At 40.2% G+C, this 26,408-nt stretch overlaps 1 protein-coding gene across 2 annotated transcripts in view; it reads right to left on the bottom strand.

Annotated features, from left to right (window-relative positions):
• The window catches only part of rftn1b (raftlin, lipid raft linker 1b), a 125,397-nt gene extending 104,303 nt beyond the window's left edge, over nt 1-21,094 (bottom strand). Inside the window, exons 1-2 of one of the 2 annotated variants that reach the window (XM_026185312.2) lie at nt 20,482-21,094; nt 2,406-2,589 (exon numbers count right to left, since the gene is read on the bottom strand). In XM_026185312.2, the coding sequence (XP_026041097.2) occupies nt 2,406-2,553 (148 nt within the window). In that variant the 5' untranslated portion in view covers nt 2,554-2,589; nt 20,482-21,094. Of the gene's footprint in view, nt 1-2,405; nt 2,695-20,481 lie in introns of those variants that run through there. The other variant, XM_080308165.1, reaches the window with a different exon arrangement.
• Nucleotides 21,095-26,408: the final 5,314 nt, after the last annotated feature.

Below are 26,408 nucleotides of genomic sequence, written 5' to 3'. Positions count from 1 at the left end.
ATACACATACACACTAACGCACAGCCTTGTCCCTGCGCACATTCATTCCCCATTAGCTCACCTTAACCTTTATGACCTCCATTATGCGTGTGACCTTATTCTAATCCCAATTCTAGATATAATGTTAAATTAACCTTCACCTGAATGCTGGAGTCAGCGTCTGTCTATTCAGTAGCTACAGGTCGGCAGGTAAGTTTACACTTTGTAAATGAATGTCTTTTCCAGCAACACAGAAACCAGTGAGCTGAGTGTGTTTACACAGAGTCTGACAGTTGGATTCTAATCATTGAAAGCACAATACCCATTTGCCTATGTTTTATCTGTTTTTAAAAGTATCATCCAGGTTATGACTAATAGCCTAATAATAATGTGGGATTAGTCTTCTAAACGGCCCGAGGTGTGTGTATGCTTCAGTGCGGTTTCTTTGTTTTGATTCTGCGGGCAAGCTGCAAAATGTCATGGGAGTGAACTGGAAGCAAAGCTGAGTCTTTGAAAAATGAAAAGTACGCCTTGCAGTTGAAAAAGAGGAGGGAGCTCTGCTTTTGGGGGGCATTAGCAAAATTACTTTCCTGTAACAACAGCATGAAGAATAATGGTTATGTTAGCATGCTTTGATTAGTATTGCACACTTAATTAGGACCAAAATCTTGTCCGTGTGCGTGCAGACTACTAATGCTGTCTCCTCAGATGACCATAACATATATATCAATATATGTATTTATATATGCATTGTGTGTGTGTGTGTGTGTGTGTGTGTGTGCCTACGTGTTTGCACCAAGCACGCAAACAGAAGAACAAAGTGTGTAAAAATGAGTTTTTTAGCAGCCACCGTAACTAAGCACATATTTTCTTTATCTCGTGAGTCTGTGTGATTCATGCCAGCAAAATGCAGCTCAGGAGACACCTGCTGCAGTGGGAACTACCACAGAGGCAGTTTGGAGTGTAGTGGCATTGTGTCTATGTGTCCTTCTGTCCTTCTGCCTGCCTGTGGACAGATTCTGTTAACACACTTTAAAGACCGGTTTAGTCTGACACCTGTGCCGTCATTCCCTGCACTTTAGACTCCCTATAATGTTTATCTTTATCTGATTTAACTTAGGTTAAGTTAAACCAGATAGGTCAAAGATGGATGTGGTGTGAGTACTCTCACCACAGCTGCAGCTGGTGTAATCTCATTGCTTAAAACTAGTTCAATTTAAAATACTGTACCTAGAATTCTGTGCCGCTTACTTGAAATCCAAGCAGTTTTCACACAAATCATCTTATTAGTAGACGTTTCGTGCCATAACAAAAGTGAAGATGTGTGCTCCTCACATGCATTACAAAACATACAATGTAATAGCCAAACCATGAAGTTTGGTCTCTGCATCTCAGGAAACAGCACCAACCTTCATTTAGGACAGGAAGTAGAGGCAGGGGGATTTCTGCCTGAATCTATGTGAATATGTGGGCATCAGTATATGGATTCTACCCTGTAAAAACAAATGAATCATTTCCATATTTCTTTCCATGGCTCAAGCAGTCTCAGTTTGACTTTAGGCGTAATCTTCATCGTTAGCATGTCCACTTTCTTTCCAGCCCACCAGGCAGGTCGGAGAGCACAGACATTCAGGGCAGCTGAATCATTGTAAAATCACAGTAAAACTAGCTGAAGAGAAACAGCTTTGTGACCTTGAACAAAAAAGTCCATCACCGCAGCAGGCCACCTTTTACTTTGTTTGCATCCCCTGCTAGCAGCTTGGACCCTACCTCCCATAATTGATGGTCGCCAGCAGGAAGTTTGACATGGATTGGTCTGGAAAGTTCTATATCATTAGCATGACGTGAAAGCATGACTGACTAATTGTCAGAAAAGAAATTATAATGGATGTTGCTATACAGGGAACAAGCACTAATTAACACTGTCATTACAAGAAAATGCTGATGAAAATTACAGCTTTTATTCCACGAGTGATAGATTTCTTCTGTGCCTTAATATATTTTATTTATTACTGGCTGTTTGATATTGTACTATTTTTAGAAGGGGACTAGACAGATTAATTGTACTGGAGGTAAAGAAAATCACACATAGAGCACAGAATGGTGTATTTTGTTGCAGGTAATCCCTTGGAAAACGTGTGAGGCACGCTGATCCCTTACTATGCAGAGATATGATGCAGCAAAAGCCTTGAGCTAGTCATATAATTTCAGCTGTGCATGTGAAAGATTAGATTGTTATGGCCCAGCAGCACAAAAAAAACATTAACATATCAGTTACAATACACTGATCAATAGCAGTGATTGTTGCACAGAGATTTGTGTACCTCAGTGGTAAATATTGTGGGTTGCACTCTAGCTGTGGTTTCTGAAATTAAAAGGATCGAAGGTTTCTTTGAACACATTTAAAAGAAGGTTGTCCGTCTTACCGTCTTTGCCGATGAGGAAGTCCAGGTAGCGGTATGTGTAGGCCATGCCCACCTTGGTCTCCACCTGTGGCCTCTTCAGGGTGGAGTAAATCTTCCCTGGACTGTTCTCCTCTGAAACTGGTTTCATCTTGCGTAACCCGCAGCCCATGGCTCCACAGTTTTTAGGTCACTCTTTACAAAGACCCTACAAAAAAATGGACAAAGTGCTTCTTTAGCTGAGCTAAAAAGTAGACATTGCATTGCAAAAAACAAAAACAATAAAAAGCATGATTTAAAATAGATTATAAAAAAAAAAAAAAACTAGCGAAGACTTATTCAAATTTAAAGTAGAGCTCTTAACAGCTGACAGGCTCTTGTGATCACTGGGGAACAATTAGCATTCCATTGTGATGTTTCTGTCACTCACAAGTTCATAATAATTCAAAGACTTACTCAAAGTAAGTCAAATAACTCAAAGACTCAAAGACTTCTGAGATATAAGTGTTCTGTTTCCCATCTTGCTAACCGAGCTACAGTTGCAAGAGAGGTTTATCTTTTGCTTTGTGCTATGGAAACAAATTGAACGGGAACTACGGATGGATTTTAAACTGCAACTTATTGCTTATTTGAAAAATTATAATAGCAAATTATGTGAACTGTAAAACTAACTGTAACCCCCCCCCCAAAAAAAAACAAAAAAAACAAAAAAAAAACAACAACAACACCCGTGCACAGGATTTTGTGCACCAGTGGTCAAAAACAATAAAATACAATAACAATATATAGCTACAAACCATAACTTGGCTTTCCAAGCTTTGCAAATGGCCAAAAGTACAATGTTGGCTCTTGCTACTATAATCAAAATGGGTATAATTTTGTTGTGTTCATATCTGCTGTGAGTTTCAATTGAGAGTTTTAATTCCTTGTTGACCACCCTATTAAATAAAGCTGTTTCCATTGATTGATTAATTTGCAGACGAGGTAACTGTTTTGATCCAATGAAATTAAAAAGTTGTTAAAGCTGCTCAACTTTTTTAAATTCCTCCAGATGTAAAAATGTCAGCAGATAAAAATAAAAGATGTGTAATTTGGTCTTTTTTTACTGAATGAAACAGGAAGGTCGGGGTTAAGTGTCGTATGGTAGTCCAGTTATTGACCTTTTTTGCTACATTAGATAAATTTGTAGTACAAATTTGATTTACCGCTCATTTTATGATTGTTTTTGTTTCATGTGTTTAAATGATCACACACGTTTGAATGGCCAATGCCAAACAAATGCAGACGATTCACTCTGGTGGTCACCCAAAAGAAGAAGACTACATCTGGGAAATTACAAAAAAGTTAAGATTTCACTGAGTACTAACCTCTTCACAGTAAAGAGGACAAAACCCTGGGTGCAGACCTACAGAAGTGAATAAAGCTGTCTAAATAACAAACAAATCTCCTAACCATATCAGTGCATATGTGATCACATTTTCCAGCTATGCATGTGAAAGGAGCATTAGTTTAAATTTCTATGACCGAGTAGGGCAAAATCACTTTAATGGATCTGTTACAATGCACGGATCAATAGCAGTGATTACTGCGCAGAGGTTTGTGTATCTCATTGGTAAATATTGTGGATTACGTTGTGGATTTTTGGCAAACCTAAGTAAGTGGTCAGGTACAGTCTCACAGGTCCTCAACGAGCCAGGGTTTAAAATAAAGCTGTTTAAATAACAAATAGACTTTCTAACCATGTCAGTGTGAAGAATGTGTAGTTCTTGTGCATCACTGATTCTTTATTCTAATTTTAGGTGATAATTATTTATCTGTAGTGAATGCCTAGTGTGTGGCCATTCTATATGATATAGCTTTACTATTTCATGAAATAGTCAAATGTCTCAGTTTCAACATTAAAAAAAAATGTTTGTGAATAACAAACAGCTTTATGAGATTTGCAAATCACTGCATTCAGTTTATATTAACATTTTACACAGGATCTCAACTGTTTAGAAACAGATAATGGAAAACCTCCATTGTAGTACTAGTACCTGATAGTGTACAAAGTGTTTAAATAACACACTTATTGATATCAGTGAGCATCCCTAAGCAAGGACCAGACATGCACATGGACATGTATACACACAAAGCAAAGATTCTTCAGAAGGAAAACTAATAAAGGACAGCATGTTTGGTAAACCTCTGTACATTAACATGAATAAATATTCTTATAACCTGATTCCTAGGGAGGCCAAATTAGCAACAACCAGGGAGTGAGAGGCCTTAAAGGGCCAGTACTACAGATGCCACCGTGTCCCAAATGCTTTGTGCCAGCACCACTGCCTCTCTCCAGTGGCTTCATCTGGGAATAGGTGACATTTCATTGTGTTCCACTGATTAAACTCAAGAATGGATGGATGGATGGATAGATGGACAGATGGATGGCAGTGGCGCTCTCTTATTCCACCTTGCCTAATGAAGATCCCTCTCTATTACTCCATTATTCTCTGTACTAATTACAGCACATCGAAGGGGTTTGGCAGAATCGGAGTTGACCGTTGCTTCAGAGACGACAGGACAGGAAGTGAGGAGGGGCACGGGGGTTCCGACGTAGGAAGGAGTGGGAGGCAAAAAAAGGAACCAGCTGCAGACGGGGCTCTGTTAATGAGGTGAACGGCAAGAATGAAAAGGTGAGAATCAATCAAGGCAGAAAGAGGAAACAGGGGTGGCCGGGTTGGAGATTGTTCGCATAAAAGGGGTTTGGGTGGTGGGGGGGGCAGCGGGTAATGCATGGCAAGTAGAGTCCGGAGAAAAAAGAGAGCGTGCAATTAAAGTCGGCTGAATAGAAAAAGGATGATCAGCATACAAGATGGAAACAGAGAGAAAGAGTGAGATTCATCACGGCTGTCGTGCCAGTGTTTCCAGTGGCACCGACATGGACGTCTTTGTTGGGCTTTATAAATCTCAACGTGTATAACAGTCATATTTCTCCAGGCCTTGTAATAGCGCTCAGAAATGGACCACAAGCTGATGGATTTATAGCTAATACCAGAACACAAGCACACAGCTACCAACCCAGCAATAACGCACTGCAAAGACGCTAAGGATGACTTCACTGGATCCCTGAACGCCTACGTTTGCTTGAAAAGTGAAAGGACACTTTTTTTTCCTCGATACTTTTGCAAACATGTCAGATGTCCAGCAGATTTAGACCCCAAACTGTCCAGCTCTAAAGAAATGGTGCTAACCAGCTAACCTAACACGCAAGAACAAAAGGTTGAGAAAAGATCCCCATGCAACACATAATGAGTACAAAATGTGTATGAAAGTAGATAAATAGCATGAACAGGTTTTTACAAACTGCTGTGATAATGTTACTAATGTAGACATTTTTACACCTGTAATCAAGAGGAATGCACAGAGGGTGATGTTAGTGAATGGTTGAAATTATACTGAATTGACTCTCTTTTAATATCCTGAAAATATTGCATTTTACTCTCAACCAGATTTAGACATAAAGGTGAAATCTTTAGAAACTGGTCAATCAGCTTTAGCCCAGAAAACAGTATCCATGTTTGATGGGGGGGGGGGGGAGGGGGGGGGTTGTCCTCTTGTTTTGTACAGTGAAAGCTTCAGAAGCCTTCTAAATAGTTGCAGCATGTTTCTTATGTACTGAGGCATTATCTGTTTCCCACTCAGCACGTGCCAAGCAGGACTAGTGTCTTGCTTCCGTTTCAAGAACACAAAAGCCAAGCACAATCTGCAGAAGATGGCACAGTCAAAGTCTCTAAAAGCGCTTCAGTCTCCCCTTAAATTGTCACTCAGGACTGCACTACACAGTGCTACAGTTCATCGCGCAGCATCACAAATGACTCTGCCATCAAAGAAAACAAAGTTTAAAAAAAGAGAAAAGATCTTTTTTCCCAAGTGTTGGATTCCTACTGTTGCCTACAGTTACTTGTAAATAGCTTTTATCATTTCTCCCTCTACCCTGGAGAGAGAAGGAACAACAAGAGGGAAGGCGAGGCTCTGTCATGTAGTCTACACGAGATGGAGAAGAACTAGTCAGAACAATGGGATGTGGAGGAAAGGGGATGGGTTGTGGGGGGTTGTGGGAGGGGTGTTAGAGGAAAACAAAGTAAAAACTGGAGGAACTCGTATTTGCATAGCTCCTTGAGCCCAGAGAGGAGGCAATGTGAGGTGAAGCCAAATGGGAGTATTTTTAGAGTTGAACCGATGGAGGAAATGTGACTTATTTATAATTTTTGAGGCACTTTCTTGCCAGGAAACTCTCATCTGAGGTTGAAGCTCTGGCCAGTTGTAGCACTGAAATTGCCCCCCCTCTGAAACAGAGAGTTAGGGATGCTTTACAGGGCTGACAGATACTGGGTAGTTATGGGAAAGAAAAAAAAGACAGGAAGAGGGCCATTGATTTCCCTTTTGCTGAATTAGCAACGATCCTTTTGCCATTTTGCTCCATCTTTTTTCTCTTGCTAATGGCATTTTGAGGTTTTATTTGATAAGAGGTTTTATTCGATAAGATTCCCTTCTCATAAGCCAAGATTGACATTCAGATGCTTTGTTGTGGCTGTGATGCACTTAGTTTTGGCCCTTACAACAAAAACATCCCATAGCACTTTGTATTGTGCTGAATGCGATAGACAACATGAGGGGAGACGTTTCCCTTGTCCTGCTGCTTTTTTTCCCCATCTGTCAATCAACAACAATGATTCAGTCCAAAGGTCTGCCTTTCTTTCTGTGCTCACATTGATCCCTTGAGTTCATCGCCTGTCGTCTCTTAGGATTTGGCACATTATTAGACCTAAACAAATTGATTTTCAGACACTTAAGGGCTGGAAATCTCCACAGATATATTATCACCAGGCACATATTATTATTTTTTTATGACTGTAAATTTAGCATTTGATTATTGCACATTGTTGTTATTATTATTATTATTAAATTATTATTATTAGTAGTAGTATTATTTACTTATTGAAATAGTAAGGATTCTGAAAAGCTAAACATCTGGCCACCAAATGAAAGTCTACAGCCATGAACTTCACTGTTCTTTTAGCTTTGTTTTGGTCTCTCTCAAAAGTCAATTCTACTTGCTTACTGTCGTAGGGTAGGACCCCACAGTATTAGAAGGAGAACCTACAGTAAATGACAAATCACTGGGAAGAAAGTACTTGGTTGGCTGAAAGAGTATGGAATAAGAAGCATAGAGAAGGCAGAAACACCAACAAACAAGCCAAACACAAAGCAAGACAAAACAACACAGACAAAAGTTAAACACATTAGAAGAGAGAGCAGAAAAGCAGCTTCAGTCTGTGGTAGCAAAATTCAGGAATGGATTACGGTGGCCTAATGTAGAGAGGATGTTTGTCTCCCAAACTGATAGTTGAGCCCACAGAAGAGGCGCCTCACAGCTGAAGGCACAAGAAAGTTGCCGTCCGAGAGCATTTAAGTATAATATGAGGTTTTTGAGATATGATGGGACCTGATCATTCAGAACTTCAGCAGAAGGATTTTAAACTATAAACTGCATTTACGAAGCATTCATTGAAGAGTAGCCCGTAGACTGGGTAAGTCATTGTTGGCGTACTCTCGCTGCAGAGTCAACTAAAAATGGATAACACGCTAAAAGGTGGAGATCAAAACCTTTTACTTATGAAAACAGCCTCACTTTCTACCAAATTCTAATTGTTATCCTTGTATGTGTCTTGGATTTGGTACTGTGTATGGTTGGTAATTGAGAACATTATGGAACAATTGAAAATCTTCTATCTGTAAAACCAAAACAATGAAATAGTCTAAAAGGTGCCCAGAAAGCCTCCTGAAATGTACAAAGACAATAAGTCTTTGTAAATTTGTCAATACATCCAACAGCCTTCAGAATATGAACATTATTAATCTTCTGTTAATGAAAATATTGGATTGAGAAGCTTTACATTCCAGTTTCATAATTAGGAAATTGCACATCAGTGTGGACGATGATCGCACAAAACCCCGTCTTCAGCTTACAGGCTTCACAATACCAAATGAGTTACTTAATGCTGTCTGACTGAGACCTTCCCCACATTACAGGACCGTGTTACAAGGCTTTGATAGTAACATTGCTGAGATCAAACCCAGAAGCATGGGAAGCTTCAGAGTGGATTAATGCAAGAAGACATTAATTAGGACACTGTGTTCGTGTGTTCTTCCCTGTGTAGTCTCCCTTTTAAGCCTACTCTCTTCTTTTCTCACTCTCTCTCTCGCTTTGTCTCCCTCACCCTCTTTGGCTTCTTCTGACTTTTGATCTTTTACAATCTGACAAGTAAAGGGGCGCTTGACTGTGTATGGTGATGGGTACTGCTGATCCAGTATCATCCATGGGTATTGTGAGGAGTACTGCCAAGAGCTCTACAAGGCTGAGTGGTTAGAGAGACCGCCATGAAAATGAGCGGACAAGACCGGCCTCACATGAGGAAAAACAGCACTGGTTGTTGGCCGAAATGCATTGAGTGACTCATGTCTATGCTTTCTTGACAATCAACCCCTCGTAATGACTTATTTTGAGAAAAATGCATTTGCTTGTTGTCCAAAAAGTCCAGAAAACAGTGTTGGAACAAACCAATGTGGAAGTGCAGCCCCTTGAATGGCCGCTTAAGGCTGGTTCCAATCTCCTGTGACAAAATGCCCAACTTTACAAGAGAAATGAATACTTTGTTAGCCTGTTTCTGTGTCTTTCTGCCATACACTATGCTAACACCAGCATCTCTGATCCAATTAAATGATTTACCGCTTTACCTGAACATGCTCAACTGTCAACTTTGTCTTCAGGCTGGAAATGAATAAGCTATATGATGTGTCTCTGTCTCTTATCCTCAGACACTCCCTATATCCAAGTTGTTGAGCCTAAAAACTAATAACTTGTAGTTCTTGCTAACATTATCTTAACTTTGCACTGCACACTTTTATTAAAATATGGTTGCTTGTGGCTTTAAAAACATATTGTGATGGATATACTCTTAAACACTTAAATGGCGGTGACTCTGTTAGGTGGAAGCAAAAAGAAGGTGAGTACGGCTCAGTGGGTGTGACATCTTTAAGCTAAACAAAGAGACTTTTGCTCAACTACCAACAACTGCTGTTGTCATAATTTCAGCGTGGTTTTGCACAAGTGGTTGACTTTCACGAGTCGCCTTTTTGTTCTCTCTTTATAAAAAAACAAAGTTGTACGTTTGAAGTGACGATTAATTTTGTCCAATTTTTAGCTGAGACTGCACCTGGACCCCATTTATAATTATATCATCATGTATAAACAGTGAATACCATAGAATAATAACTGCTGGATGGTTAAATTTCACTCACCTTTAGTTGGTGATCTGTTAAAAAACTGATGACATACACTCTCAGCACACTGACTTAAGTCACTGCCGGTCTTTGGTATATTTGGGAAAACCCCTTTACCATATGCTGCCACGTATACGTGTTACCATGGTTACCGCATTAACCATACTTCCGGGCTAGACTACATATTTGAATAATGATTTTGTAACAGTTCACCATCAGCAGATTCACATTTGCCAGCATGCTATTGCTGAAAAATCTCACAATCCTGCAGTTTCTCTGCATTACTTTTATACAACAGTCTTATGTGACTCACGAGTTTACTAGCTAGACCAAAACCCTTCCTGACCCTCTCTGACCCTGGCTCTAGTCTCCACCAGTGACTGGCTGGCATCGGTCTAAATGAACTAGTCGACACTGGTAATATTGATTGAACTAAACAACTTAGTTGTGAAAGCACCAGTTGCCTAAATTTAACATGACTTTCACGAGTGTTTTTTTGGGAACAGACTCTTACAAAAAGCCTTGTTCATGGAGAAATCACCAGATTAGCAACTGATTTTTCCAATAACTCGGCCTCAAAAACGTCCTTCACTAACCCTCTGAGTTTCTGTCTCATTTCTGCTGCTTCGGGTGACAGCATGAGCTAAAAGCCTGAGAAGGTTTGCACACTTTTGTTGGAAATCCCCTACTCTTCCCTTTCTTTCCTCTTTTGCCCTTGCCACCCTGAATCTTCAACTGTGGGAAAACAGAGAGGATGGAAAAGAAGAAAGAAAAAAGACAACGGACACTCAGGCAGGATGTTAACGCTGTGACCTTTTGTAATGACACGGTCCTTTCAAGAGAACGACCTACACTAAGTGCGTTTACATGCACTAAGTAACCAGGTTATTCAGAGAATCAGGTTAAAAGCGTTTACATCCCCTGTAGTATCATGGTTATGGTAGATATGTGTTCATTCGGTGCCTTAGAAACCAGATTGTGTGTTCAGCGAAAGTGTACAGTAACAGTAAATTTTGCTTCCCGTTTTTGTCTTTTTATCATGTTCCAGAGCCCACGTAAAGCACAGCAAGAGACAGACAGACAGGCAGAAAGCTAGAACTAGGCTCTGCTGCAATGTTCAGCTTTCAAAATACTTCCTTAGATGTATATAGAGCACTATACAAGGTGGACTTGCATGCATCACTTATTTTAAGCTGTGTTTCCTTTTCCATAGTGTGTATATAAAAGCCGCACATAGCCACCATAGTGGCACAGATTCCTTGTTGACTCTACATACTAAAGCCTCATTTCATTTCTGCCGTGCTGGCTTGTTTTTATTATATTGACCAGAAAGGGTCGCGCTAACGCTAGCAACTAGATCGATGAACTACATGTATACATTTCGACACTCACTGACACTGAAGCACTTTGGATGGGCGGCACCACACATTAAGGCATAAAACGTAACCAATTATTTTACTTAAATATGAACCAGAAGATACAAAAACGGTTGAGAGGTCAGGTTTAGCGATCTGAATTGGTGGATGATGAGGCCCAGCAGACAGCACTGAGCCACAGTCAACACACACAGTCTCAGCACACATCTCAGTCACCACAATCATGGCCCCTCCTACTTAAAAGCCGTTACAAAATCCAAATGGGTGAATTTATTATTATTTTTAAACATAAAAATATTAACCAATTATGAGGCAGAGGAGAAAATTCACATGGAATCCAAAGACGCGTTTCATGCTGTAAAGTTGGGTATTTTAAAATGGTGGGATTGACTCGCTTTTGGAGCAAGCCTCAAGTGGCTGATCAAGGAACTGCAGTTTTTGGGATTTTAGTATGACCACAAAAGTTGATACTTGCTCTTTCACTGTTTGCAAAGTCACAATGTCGTTATTGGTATATTATGAAAGGTCTTATCATCATCCATCTTTAAAAGTGTTTTGGGAATCATGCATGAAAACAAGCAGAGAAAAACACAATCTGGCTCGCAAGCAAGCATCTCAGTGTCTTTCAGCCTATGTTAGTAAAAGCAGAACTGGATCATAGCAAGCATAAAAATGAACAGTGAAAAGTTGGATCATAATGCACGAGTTGATATTTTTGCTGATCGTTGATATTTATGTTCACCATGATACTGGGTATCTGACTTTGAGATAAATGAGTATGTTTTAGTACTGATTATGTTCATTCTTTGGTCAGTAATTCTTTTACTGTAGTTCTCTTAAAGCACCAACAGTAGTAACATCTTGCCTAGCATCTGAGGGAAATTCCTTTTTTTTACTGCATTATGTAGCTACATTTCAACTATGAATGCTGTAGTTACATTTGAATGAGTTTAGATAACATTAAACTGGTACCCTATGGCGGACCTGCAATCTACAATATATATTGCATTCAGAGGAAAGTTCTGTTATATCCCCAGAAACATCTGGGTTATTTTCCCATAAATTCTAAATTATTCTGGGTAAAACTGCACAGCTTGACAGAGAAGGTGAGTTATATTATTTTACATTATTAAAAACAGTTTTAGGGAACACTGGTGACTACTACGGATGTAGATAATCACAAGTTACCATCATGAAGGTGCATTACATTTATGTGCAGCTGCATTTCTAATTAGTAACTGGTAAAAACAGTGATGGAAATCGTCAGTACTGAACTAAGGAGATGCTGCAGTGTGTTACAATAGCTGCAGAAGATAGAACAAACTGGTTTCAAAAATTAAACTGATTAAAGTGATGAGTAACATTCAGAGAACACTGAATCTTACAAAAAAGCTTCAAATTGGAAATGTTTCCAAATCAAACCTTTACTTACTCTCAAAAAGATGGCCATGGTTACTAAAAGAGACATTTTACTTCTTCCAACTCATTGAATTTATATTTCCTGTGAATGCCCAAGGACGATACATAATGGCAAGTGCGCGGCACAAAGTAAAAATGGAAGATAGAGGGTAACGGGTTTAGGCAGAGAAAATCATCAAATAAGCAACGCGGTCTAGCCAAGAATCTCAGCCGTTTCAAGGCCCATAGCATCTATGTGGTTTACTACAGCCTTGGCCAACCTCTCCTTATGGTCTCAAGGCCCGGTTACAGCCCATCCACACACACACACACATATCCCCACAAACACATTCATCGAGGGAGCTATTGCCATGGGAACCAACCCCTCTATGACTATTCCCTTCTCAGGAGAAGAATAGGCACCAATCTGTCCCAACCTCTCGCTTTTTTTATTGTCAGATTCTCTCTTTCTTCTCTTGTTGTGGCTGCTATAAGCTCTCAGCCCACCTCATCACCTGGACTGATTCCCTGTTTCCTGGTCTCCTCTTTCCACCTGTTTCCCTCCTCTCCTCCCACATGTTTTTGACAGTCATGAGTTTGATTTGTCATGCATAATCTATCCACAGTGGGATTTGTACATTTCTCACAAGTGAAAAGCAAAACATTATTTCAAGTCAACCTGCACAAAAACCTGTCTTGGTTGTTTTTGCGCTGTAGCCAAAGAAACATGGTGAAAGAAAGCTTGTCATTTCAAGAAAAACGAGAGAAGAATATCCTGTTAAACAGAGAAAACTTGCTGGTTGCCCCCTAAAACACGGAGGGGTTTGAAGAGATTTCCCGTGAGTGACTCATTGCTTTCTGTGAACTTGCTCCAGGCAGGTCATTTTTTATTAAAGCCAGCCGGAGCTAAGTTCTGAGATTTTCAGACACCCTATCGACATGTCCGTGTTGGACATTAACCAATCAATACTGCTGCAATTTTCTTGACCACCCATTACAACAGAAGTCAATTTGCCTTATAGAAATATCAAGAGGGGTGTTGTTTTCTTTTTCTGTGCTTTGAGGGTAAGCTGCTACACAACTGGCTGAACACTGGCTCTCTGGTGTTTGCCGTCTTGCCTGGAGGATTTATCCTAATATGCTGTCTCAGGTCTAGAAAAAAGCCAGAGGCTTGAATAACTTTGTATCTTCAAAAGCACGATCACTGTCATATTGCAGCCGAGTGAGGGAAAATAATCTTTGCCCAAAATCTTGTAACCGAGCATTTCAGACAGAAAGGATATGAGCTCCAACAAAGGCTGTCAGGAGCAGTCAGGATGGCCAGCCTAGTCTCATTCCTGGTGCACCAGTTAGCCTTGCTCATTTACAGAAAAAAGGAGTTCGCTGGTGTCAGAGCTTAATGCACCTGGTTAAGGCTTGAGTGAGGCAGTTCTGTCACTCTCAACTCATCATTTCAGTGCATTTTTCAGTGCACAGGTGTGCTTTCCTAAATCTAACCAAACAATTTAGTTCCAAATCCTAACTTAGCCTGGCGTAAAATTAAAAACAAAAAACAGCATAAAGAAAAGCAGTACAAAACACTGAAATCCCTCACTGACAAACCTACCACCACCATGCCTCTTCATCTCTTAGTGGCCAATATTATCGCTGCTGATGCATCAGGGCAATGAGGCCTAAGAACACCATTTGCATAATGCAGAGATGCGGGTAGTTTCTGTTTAAACAGTATTATATTACAGCTGGGGATGAGAATACACTGGGATGACTTCCTGACCCTGTGAATACCCTAATAGAGAGTCGGTGACATTGTACCTCCAAAACAGTTTTGTCTGATAATCGCCTGCCTTCCAAGCACAAAGGGGGTGTTTCAGAAGTCGAGCATTTAGTCTGGATAGCGATTGTTTTTTTATTTTTTATTTCAAAAACTGATCGGATTGTACCATTCCTCTGTCTGACTTCCTGCCCTCGTCATAAGCTCTATGCAGCATGACGAAGCTTCCATCAAAAATAACCTTGGTGCTTAGTATAAGTGATGCAGAGCAAAGAAGCGCTTGTGGGATGTTTCTGAAATGTGCTGCGGTGCATCTAGTGGAATCACAAGGATTGGCTCAGTGGACGCAATTAGTTCCGGCGGTCGTGTCGTAGCCAAAACAGGACGCAGACACCTGCAGTGTGATTCAATCATGAGGACTTCAAAACCTCCTGCCTTATCTAGCAGCACATGATGTTTACTGTTTAATCATTCAATTAAAATTATGCCAATTATGAATTCTTGTTTAACAAATGACATCAGTTTGAGTCCTAAATACGCATTGTCATGGAAATTTCTGCAATTATACATTAAATATCCCCTAGTATCCATTTTCTCCTTCTGAATGCATATAATATTGATATTAGGGTTGTTAGTCACCCTCAAGCATAGCGAATATTTACTGTTTTTCACAATCCAAATCCAATTGTACATATAGATAGATAGATGGATAGATGGATAGATGGATAGATAGATGGTTTATTCTGTCATACATACTCAGTGCAGAGGAGTGTGCACATTATGGTTTGTACCAACCAACGTTTGCCAATTACCTTAATCAAATTTCACACCCCACAGGGGGATAGACTGTGCCCGGATCAGATAGCAAACATAAGTTGATTAAAACATGTTTGCTAAAAGACTGGAGTGAAAGAAAATCAACACAGCTTTAGGAAATACACAAACTGCTGGCTGAGAGAGAGGATGAAAAAACATCTGAAAAAATATATAACTGCTACTGTGTGCTGTAGAAAACAGGTTTAAATGGTTCAGTGATGAACATTCAAGAATACAATATCAGACTGATTTGTTCACCTGATTTTACCAAAAATAGTACAAAAACAACATGTCAAATGTTTGCTGAAGATATTTTTGAAGCTGCTACAGAGCCGTGCTTACAACTGCAACTCATTTCTTTAAACAATACTTCGTAAGCATTTGATGAATGGCAATACCATTTTGTGCTAGTTTTGATGTAGTCTACTGTTGCAATGCTGCTGGAACACAAGAAGAATACATTGACTGGATTATATAATCTGTTGCTCCAAAACCTGTATATATCGATTAGCATTAACGCTGCACTAAGCATTAATCAAAAAACCTGATACTGAGGTTATAAATACTTGAGCACCAGTATCCCCAGTAATACTAAAACTACTTTCGGATTAGTTACTCATTTGCAGCTACTGTTCATGTGTTCAGCTGCTAGTGAGGGGAGGTACAGGCAGCCTTATAGCCCCTCCCCTCACTAGCAGCTAAACACGTAAACAGTAGTTGACATTCAAAACAACCAATGGACATTTTATGAGGAATTTTGTGAGCTCAGTAAAGCTTGTGTATCAGCAACACTTTTGAACAGTTGTCTGTTAAATTATTAACCTTTCCAGCAAACGTTATCATTAGCCTTTTAGCTTTAACAATCAATTGATTGTTAATAGCTGAAGCAAAGTGAGCTGTGACCCAGAAAAGACTGCAGTCTTATTTATATATTTTTTCCTTGCATGGTGGATTTTTAACTGCAGTGTTTATTGACACTAGTTTCGGATGTGTTCCTAATCCAGTGTAGTCATTTCCACTATAGTAGTGCCTGCATTTAAAAGAAAATAGAGATATCTGCAATTCAGTATTGGTTTTAAGCATATAGATACTACAATCAATTCTCTGAACTGTGTAAGTTACTTTATGTAATGCAGATGATGATATTCCCAAATTCTTTGCAGTTTTATGTTGAGCAAAAACCTTCCTAAGCAATCATCCACAGAGTGGTGAAGTTTGAGTTTGAGTTTCATGTACAAAAGGTTTGCAATTTCTTCAGGTAATAATAATAAATCATTACTAAAGTCATAAATCTGTCGTTATAAATGTTAGCAAGTCATCAATAAAGGTTAATGAATCTGCCATTTAAAAAAAAATCATTTCAGTAGTATAAATGTTGTCAAAGTCATTAATAAAGAGTCATTAGACACACTCTAATAAGCTGTCACCAAAGGTTAGCAAGTTATTTGCATTTCTAAATGTTAATAAATCATTTATAAAGGCTTTTTAAAAACAATAATCAATCATAGCTGCAGGTGTAAATGTTGAAGGAAGAGGTTTTATATGTATATATTTGCACATTGTTAACAAACTTGACCTGCTGAAGCCTGATATTAAATTCAAATGAACTTTAGAAAGCATTTTTAACACAGAGTGGGGACATACGAGCAGGAGGAATGATTACATGTGCGCATGTGTGAATTGTACTAAGAAAGAAAACAAAGGCACCGTAAATGTCATGCAAGAGGGTGAACACCAGCCAGAGGGATTTTTCATAGCCTGGCAAACCATACATTGTTTTATTACTGGCAACTAATCAATAAAGCTGGCTACTGTGGCAAAACTTCAGAAATCTTTGTGGGGGGTTTTCTAATGGTGTGAGTAATACAAATTAATATCTAATGTACAAAGACTAGATGTAGATATTTGTACAAATTAAACCAGAATTATCTGCATATACAGTTACTATCACTAGTGGTACAGAGAGAATGTTTCTTGTAATTTCAGTGAATTAACCATTTGGACATGTGGTTACTTCACCTTTTGCCCTAAGAAATTGTGCTATTTTCAATGTCATATTACAGCAGGGTGAATTCCAAACCACAAACGCTTCCACATTTCCAAAAACCAGTCCGCAGAATGGTCAATGTGAGCGAAAGCCACATGGGGTTTCTCTGGCGAACTTTTTTTCCTTTGTGTGTGTGTTTGTGTTAACAGTGTTCGCTGCACGTGTGTTCATATTCTCAAGTCATATGTATGTATGCATGCTCACATGTGCAGCACAGCATGTGTTCAATGCATGTTAATACATGTACACTTTGATGTGCACAGTGTGATGACAGACCACATGGCTGTTGCGTGGTTATAGTTTCCTTCTGTTTACATACTTTGTGATCTTTCTCAATAAATTATCATGGCTTAGACTTAAATGTCTTTAAGTCAGTGTTACAGTTTTTTACAGACGCTAGGACACATTTCCCAATACTTAGGTCACTTTTGCAAAACACTTCACACAATCCTCCTAACTGACCGTCAGCTTGGCAAAGCAGTTCATTTCACATTCAAAATGCACTACAACTACCAAAACACTTCATTCAGGTCTCAAATAAACTCATTCTTCCAGAACACTAGCAAAGGTTGACAGCCGACAAACACACTTTGTCACCCACAAAACAATGACCTAAAAAACACTACACAGTGTTTTCTTGTGTAAAACAAGGACACATCTCTGTTTATAATTTCAATATATGTTACTGGAATGAATCAGACATCATGCAGAATTCGTTAATATTTGTTTATGTATTTTTATTTTTTTGCACTAAGTAATCCCAAAATACAAGAATTTGTATACACACCATCCACTGATACAATAGTAATGCTAATCTACTCGGTCTCCTCCATTTGGCCACAGGTTCTCATCCACATCACATCTTATGTCAGCTAGGGCAATACACCTAGGAAATAATCTTCTGGCTGCCAGAATTGAAGGAGTTGAAAAATTGAAGGAGTAACACCTGTGTAGATGTTCATCTCCAATGAGAATCAGCTGTGGCTGGTTAAACTGCATTTTTAGATTTAAAATATGTTTCAATAAAATATTGCTGTTGGATTTTGCTGTCTTTTCAAGTTTTGCATTGTGTTATTGTTTTGGCCATAAGTTTAACAGTTTTGAAAACAGTATGTAAGCACATGCAAAATGTCCTGTCCGTACAAAGATTTTTGGCAGTTGTTGTGTCTGAGTGAGAAGATAATTCATGAAATTTGAGAGATGTAGTCATTGAATGCATTTTGTGCCAAAACAATGATAACTGGTCCTCAGTTTAGCCCACATAGACTTCTGTTGTGCTCACTGTGTGAGGAGTTTTGCAAACGTGACCTAAGTATTGAGAAATGTGTCCTAGCGTCTGTAAAAAACTGTAATGTGTGTATGTCTTTTGTGTGTAGGTGCACACGTTTCTTTAAAATTTTACTGTAAAAGCATCAGAGGGGAATATTTTGGCAGGCCCTCAAATACTTAAAGGGCTGTTTGAGGGTAGAATTAGGTTTAAGCTAGCAGCAATGAGGGTCATCACAACAATAAAAATGCTGTTTGTGTGTGTGTGTGTGTGTGTGTGTGTGTGTGTGTGTGTGTGTGTGTGTGTGTGTGTGTGTGTGTGTGTGAGACAGACAGCCTGAGACGGAGAGAACTCCTGACCCACCATCGCTGTAGCGTTAACACACCCCGACGTTCCGCAACTCACCAGCTGGAACTAATTAACAGCAGTTCACTCACTTTCTGTCTCTCTCTCTCTCTCTCTCTCTCTCTCTCACACACACACACACACACACACACACACACACACACACACACACACACACAGCGATTTTTCCTCACCCCCCCAGCTTTTCCTGTCTCTCATGCCCTCATCTTCCTTCACCCTGCCACCCTTCCCTCAACCCCCACCCTTCCTTTACCTCCTGCCATCCCTCAGCTTGTTTTTTCCCTTTAAACCGCCTCCTCTCATACATGCACACATGCATGTAGTGGATCACATAGTCTAGGCATGTAAACATCCACATGTGCTGACAGACATGGATTTACCAGCACGCATGCTGCACAACACAACACATGGGGAAACCCACTCCCTTGACACAGTGCAGTACAGTAGCACACAAATCACGCACTTGCTTGAATTTCTCCTCACTATTATAGAAGGCACTGTCAGGGTTTGGTCTGTGATTGAATCCTGGTTGAGATAGTTGGCATTCCCAGCACAACTCTGTACCATCCATCATACATGCAGTGCAACTTAAAAACAGCATGACCTATTGATGTGAATGTTTAAATAAAGGGTTTATTAATAGAGTAATAAACAGGTGTGGGGATGCAATGTAACACATTCACATTACTTTTGTTGGCAAACTCATAATTCCTAAAATCAGTGACAATCAGTCGTGTCACTTGCATTATAGAAGTTTTTTAAGTATCTAAAAAGAAAAAGATGAAGCATGCTTTTCATCTACATTTGCACAACAGTTACTTGACCTCAGTTACTCTCAGGGATATGAGACAATAATTTCGGGGAAGTCATACGACTTCTGAGGGGGAGATGTACATTTCTTACTAACCATGAGTGTAACCGTCAGGTCGGTGCAAACCACATCTATGCATGAGAGAAGGAGCTATGTACTTCTGTGAACAAAACATCAAATGTTTACAAGCAGCTGCAACAGGTAACGTGTTAACATGAAGCTAGAACACTGGATCAGCAGCGATTTTCAAGCTGATCATGTGCCGAACCCAACCAAGGAGCCAAAACTTGATTTTCAACAAGTAAAAAAAAGCAGCGGTGAAGAGGTTTGTACCAGTGTACAAAGAAGAGGAAATGCTGCCTCTGCAGTAGAATCACTGTTAAAATTACATGTTTCTGCGCTCTATTGGCTGATAACTTAGTAACCTTGTTAACAGCTTTGTGATATTACTTAAAGATTTAAAGACAAGTACTCTTATTGTGATAGGGAGCTGTGCTGATATCTGTGATGTACAGTTTAACATCATATTGTTAACTGCCAGATAAAGAAAAAGTAAAGCATGGTTTGCAAGACTTTTTACAGAGTAGATCCATAATGGATTACTTTTTAAAAGCATTAGGTGATGTGTAGTACAATACTTTTACCCGGCACTGATAGTGAATGAATACATTCAAATGAGTGCACGTGTGTTTGGCAGCAGTAAATTTATAGCTTGTTGCTTAATACACTGCTCAAAAGTCAGACTTGTGGCGTGCGGCAAGATCTAATGAATGAAATCTCAGCAGTAAACAACTGCTACCATGCAGTCCAAGTTTACAGTGGCTGCTGTCCAGAGACACGGGCGTGCGTACAGTAACACATCTGCTTGAAAGTTCAAATTCATTCACATGCTCAGGAGCATGGAAACACAAAACAAACTTACCTCTTTCACAATTTGCTTGAAAAGTTCACTGCTTGGACACAAACGCAGCAACTGGACCAGTGCTTCCTGCAGAGAATCGCATTCTACTTCGAGGGGGGGAGAAAAGCTCAAACGCAGGATGGGTTCAGGTCCTGTCCGACAAGCTGTCAAAGGCTGCCGCGGAGCTGGTTGGTTTAAAGGAACCACAATCCTCCGGGCAGGCAGGCAGGCAGGCAGCAGAGAAACAAGAGCGTTGATTCTGTGGGCTCAGCAGCAGCAGCTCCAGCGGTTTGCTTCGTCTTCCTCTTCACCACCTATTAGAGCTCAAACACACTTGCACGCTCACTGTGCTTAGGTCATGCTCAAAGTATGACTGTTGTATACCAATGTTTTGCAAGCACAGGGAAACCACATCCTGTCACATATTTACCTCCCTCTCCTGTCTCTCCTTTCCTTTTCAACCTATCTTTCTATATAGTGCTCTCTCTCTTTTCCTGGGTCTTTCTCTCGCTCCCCTGTGATTGTCTGAAGCAACTGAGCGCTCTGACCCAGCGTCTGTTCAGAGCAGCCTCTCTGCCTCAATGTCTGTCTCTCCGGCAGCCGCACCAGTTCCACACGACTGACTGAAGAATCCATCTGAGGAGAGGACGGGGGAGAAGAGATGGGAGGGAGAGGAAAGGGAAAGAGGGAGGGGGAATGACAGAGGGGAAGCGGGGAGGGGGGTCTTCATTGGGAAATACCAGAGTTAGAGAGAGGGGGGAGGAGTAGGGGGAGGGGGAGGAGGAAGGGTGGTGGGTGTTGTTTAGAAAGTAAAAGACTTAAGAGACGAGGGCAGACAGAAAAAGTGATCAATATTTCGTTGGGAGAGGGAAGTAGAAGGAAACCAGTCGAATGCTGTGCCACATAGTCGATATATTCAAACCTGCATGCTGTGGGAATGACTGAAGAGTTTTGGGAGCTGGTGATAAGTTTGACTGAAATAGGGCTGCAACGGTTGATTTGTTGAATATGGATGTGTGTGTGTGTGTGTGTGTGTGTGTGTTTGATTCTCAGCATTTCACTTGTCTGGGTCAGAACCTGTTAGAGCTCTGTATTTATTATTTAAGCTAGCTAGTATGTTTGACCCCTGTCTGGGAAACAGGAGCTCTTAGATACATAAACCATGATTTCCACAACAACAACACTGTTGATTCATGCTGGGACCGTCTGTCTGAGCATTGCCTCTGCAATGCAAAACATTTATTGACAGAAACAATCTGCTGACAGATTTGATAGTTTCGGTTTGTCAGTAATTTAATATCTGTATTTTTCCAGGAAGTGTCATTCAGATCAAAATCTATTCTAAAAGAGAGGCAAGTGTAGATTTTTATCGAGCCCTTTTGGATAATTGCTTTCATTGTCTGGACCGCAGTCTTAAAGTTCTGCTTCACTCTAATATCTGATATTCCTGCTTTAACAACTAAAATAACTCCACGATCAAGTTAGCAGTCGCTGAGGAAGGGCAATTTTAGAAACAACGATGGTGTTCAAATTGCGTAATTCTGTACTTGAACTTGCTATTTTTAGTGCGCTGACACAGCGCTGCGTGCTGTTTACACAGCACTATTTAAACGTTTATAACTGGCAAAAAGCTGAATGTGAAATACTGTAAAATGCTTACCGTCAATGGTCATCATCTTGGCTTTGTAGCAGAAGGGGAGAAACTACTAAACAGTTTTTATGCATTAAGAGGAAACATTATCGGGACTAATGAGGAAATTATAACTACCTATCTAACAGTTCTATCAAGCCCTGAGGACAGATGTGGTGTGAAACTTGGGGTGGGGTGAAAGATTGTCATCTTCAAGTATAGAGTATTAGATAAAAGTCAAGTTGGAACCGTTAGCTAGGGTAAGAAAAAACATCTAATGTAGCAATCATCATTTCCTGTCTGCACAAAACTTGCTGTGTTTAATTTAAGATAACACAATCTTGTTGAGTCAGGCACTACAGCAGCACATTCATATCGCACTAACAGAAGTGTGCAAATTTAATGAGAGAACAATCAGATTAAATATAATGTCAGTTATATTTTTATGGCGTGCATTCATGTTAAAATTCCTATTTGATATGTAGGCTTACAATAAGTATGATTATTGTCGCTTTATTTTCTTACCGTAATTAACTTAATAAAGTTCACGTTGAAGCTTAATATAAATACTGACAAAAACATGTTCACCTTTACTGCAGTTATTGTCACTCACGAATGAGGACGAGACAGCAAGAGCGATTTTTTCAATTTAGCGAAATACATTTGGTTGAATTCGAGAACAAGGTGTTTCATTTCATTTTCATTTCATTTCATTTTTATTTATTTCACACTTGGTACTTGAGGTGTTGAGGTCACTTATTCAGAATACCTGCCGAATGAAGATTTTTTACACAGGCCACTAATTTAACTGAGTTTTGCATTTGTTTCTCAAGGTTGTGGAGAAAGCTTTGGACAAAGAGAGCTGTTTCCACAGCAGCTCTCGGGTATTAGACAAAAAAATATTATGCTGTTTTTAAGCCATGCTTGTCTCCTGTCTGTTAAATCACAGCTCAGGTTAAAAGTGGAATATTTTTACCGGATGTTGGATGGATTCTGATACTGTTTACAATCCAAATAACTCTTTTATACCAGCTATGTAATAAATGTGTTTGAATAGACCAAGACAGCAAAATGAAAACACATTAACCCGAGAGAGAGTCGTCATAAGCACTGTTACTAACCTGTTAAACATCAAACATGTTAGCACCGTCATGGTGAGCACACAGTTAACATTTAGCTCACAACACCTGACAATAGTGCCTGACAGAGATGCTAACATGCTGCACACTTTAGTTTTATTAATCTGCATATACAGTGAGGCTTTCATTAGAAGGAAAGCACCAATCAAAGTTTGCTGTCAAATAAATGTAAAAATTTATGACAACAGTAAGAAGTCATTTTTAGATATTCTGTAAAGTATCTAACAAACTGCCGAGTGTGAAGCAGCGAGAATGAGGATCAGCACCTCCAAATCTGAGGCCATGGTTCTCAGCCGGAAAAGGGTGGAGTGCCCACTCCGGGTCGGGGATGAGTTCCTGCCACAAGTGGAGGAGTTCAAGTATCTCGGGGTCTTGTTCGCGAGTGATGGGAGAAGGGAGCCGGAGATCGACAGACGGATTGGGGCTGCAGCTGCAGTAATGCGGACGCTGCACCGGTCCGTCGTGGTGAAGAGGGAGCTGAGTGTAAAAGCGAAGCTCTCAATTTACCGGTCGATCTACGTCCCTACCCTCACCTATGGCCACGAGCTGTGGGTAGTGACCGAAAGAACGAGATCGCGGATACAAGCGGCGGAAATGAGCTTCCTCCGAAGGGTGGCTGGCCTCTCCCTTAGAGATAGGGTGAGAAGTTCGGCCATCCGGGAGGGGCTCAGAGTAGAGCAGCTGCTGCTCCACATCGAAAGGAGCCAGCTGAGGTGGTTCGGGCATCTGACAAGGATGCCCCCCGGGCGCCTCCTGGGTGAGGTGTTCCAGGCATGTCCCACCGGGAGGAGGCCCCGGGGCAGACCCAGGACATGCTGGAGAGATTATATCTCTCGGCTGGCCTGGGAACGCCTTGGTATTCCCCCGGATAAGCTGGAGGAGGTGGCTGGGGAGAGGGAGGTCTGGGCCTCTTTGCTTAGGCTGCTGCCCCCGCGACCCGGCCCCGGACAAAGCGGATGAGGATGGATGGATGGATGGATCTAACAAACTATGCTCCCAGTCCTATACAGTGCGGTCATGACATTGGGCTCTTGTCAATGTCACGTTTAGCCTGAGAGGTGATTTACTTGCTCATTTGTTAGGAAGCACTAATCATATTGCTAAGATGTTTCAAAGAAAATCAGCCTCCAGGCTGCAAATTAATGACATGTCTCTCTTAAAAATGGAGATGTCCTGCCTTTGTTTGCCCTTTAAGCTCCCTTCTCGAAAGCACACAGAGATACTGCCAACACCCATATCTTAATCTGGGAAATGGGAGTCTGATTTTGGAAGGGCATTTTTCACCTCCAGACTAAAACGGTGTGAGGGGTTGTTCTGGTAAATCATATCTTTCAAACACTGGGAGGCTTAGAGCTGAAATCACAGCATAAAAGAAAGTTTAATTGTTAATTTTTGGCATAAATTTGACTGGTTTTCCAGCTGTTTTAACTGAATGAAATCAAACAGATGCCAAAATGCTGGAGCCGCTCCGACTGGCACTGAGACTTGAATGGCACTAATGATCACCCACGGTGTAATTGTCAACATGATTTAACTTAGTGTAACAGCTAAAAAAACAAAAAGTAAAAAAACAACACAGAAGATGACATTTACATGATGCCATCTTCAGACCTTACACTTTAGTGGTTTTATTGTTTAGGTGCCAGTTAGGCATGTCTGTAACTTGTGGGAATCTTGACCCTAATGACTAAAACGAACACACAGGTCATGCTGCAGAATGTTTTTTTCCACTGGAGAACTGTGGGACGATGGAAATGGGACACACAAAGTGAAACGAGTTATAAAGGTGAGCAGCCAAGCATAGTGTTTATGCAAGCTGTGTTTGTGGAAGCATCAGTCTTACATGACTGGCTGAGGACTTAGACAGACAGCTGATTGGATGGGAAAATGAGTGGAGCGAAACACATCAATGAAGGAACATAAATAGGTCCCCTCATTTTGCAGTAAAATAATAGGAATGTTCAATCACTGGATCTATTGTTATTACTCAAGGTTTCATTCATTTGTGTTCTGTCTTTGGTCATCAACTGCCTTCCCATATCCTCTGTAAATAGAGATGTGACAGTGCCCCCTAGTGTTCAGTGTGTAAGATGGCATTGTGTTTAGTTGGATGGTAAAGAACATAAACGTGGCTTTTAATGTGGCCTTGATTTTTATTGTGCCCTCTTCATTTCCGTATATGTATAAAGACATTAAAAATATAGTTAGGCATAATTCTGCCCTGTAAAGTGAATTTTTGTTATTTATTTATTTTTAACACTGCCATCTAAATTTCACTAGTCAAGTCAAATGGCTTTATTGTCATTCCAACCATGTGCAGTGGTACAGAACACAGTGAAACGAGACAACGTTCCTCCAAGACCACGGTGCTACATATAACATATAACAGACAATCAACACAGAACTACATAAAGTGCAAGTGTGCAAAAATAGCAAAGAAACAAAACAAAGACAGTGCAACACCAAACCAAACAGAACAGTACAGACACAAGACCGTGCAGACACAACAGTGCAATAGAAATATGCAAAAGAAAAAGACTGAGCATTGTGCAAAAAGTAACTTGGTGTCAGAAGGTATGTGTGTGTGTGTGTGTGTGTCAGTCCAGTCACTGAGTGTTCAGCAGTCTGAACGTTATAAATCAGAACTTGCCATTTAAATTTCACTTTGAAAAGCCTGCATCCAAACAAAACTCGGATTACAGTTATCTGACCTTAATGAATGTACCAGATCTGAAGAAGTGGGATCCTGTTTACCACTGTTCTTTATGTTTTATTGCTGGCTGAAGAATTCCCTGTATGCTTCTGTCTCTGTGCTTGGAGATTTCATCTTGCATCACTTTGGTCAGTTTCTGTCGTGGTTAAATCTACTATATAAATTAACTTGACCTTCCACCGATTGAGTTTTAAATATAAAATAGACTGCAAAGCATGCAAACTTAAATTCAGTACATAAGATGAACACATGAGTTTTAAAGTTAATAGTTGGTATGAACTCCTGTCTTCTTCAACACAACCTGAAACAAGAAAGCTTACAAGAAAGCTTACAAGAAAGCTTACAAGAAAGCTTAGGCAAGGTCTAGGAATTTTTTGGTATTGCATGGTGATTAAAAATTTGATGTAAATTTTCTGCCATGATATGGTAAATGGTAAATGGCCTGCATTTGTATAGCACTTTTAAA

This window comes from Astatotilapia calliptera, chromosome 11 (genome assembly GCF_964374335.1).
Source record: "Astatotilapia calliptera chromosome 11, fAstCal68.1, whole genome shotgun sequence".
Taxonomy (NCBI): domain Eukaryota; kingdom Metazoa; phylum Chordata; class Actinopteri; order Cichliformes; family Cichlidae; genus Astatotilapia; species Astatotilapia calliptera.
The sequence above is the reverse complement of the archived record's forward strand: the minus strand, read 5'-3'. Positions and strand labels throughout refer to the sequence as shown.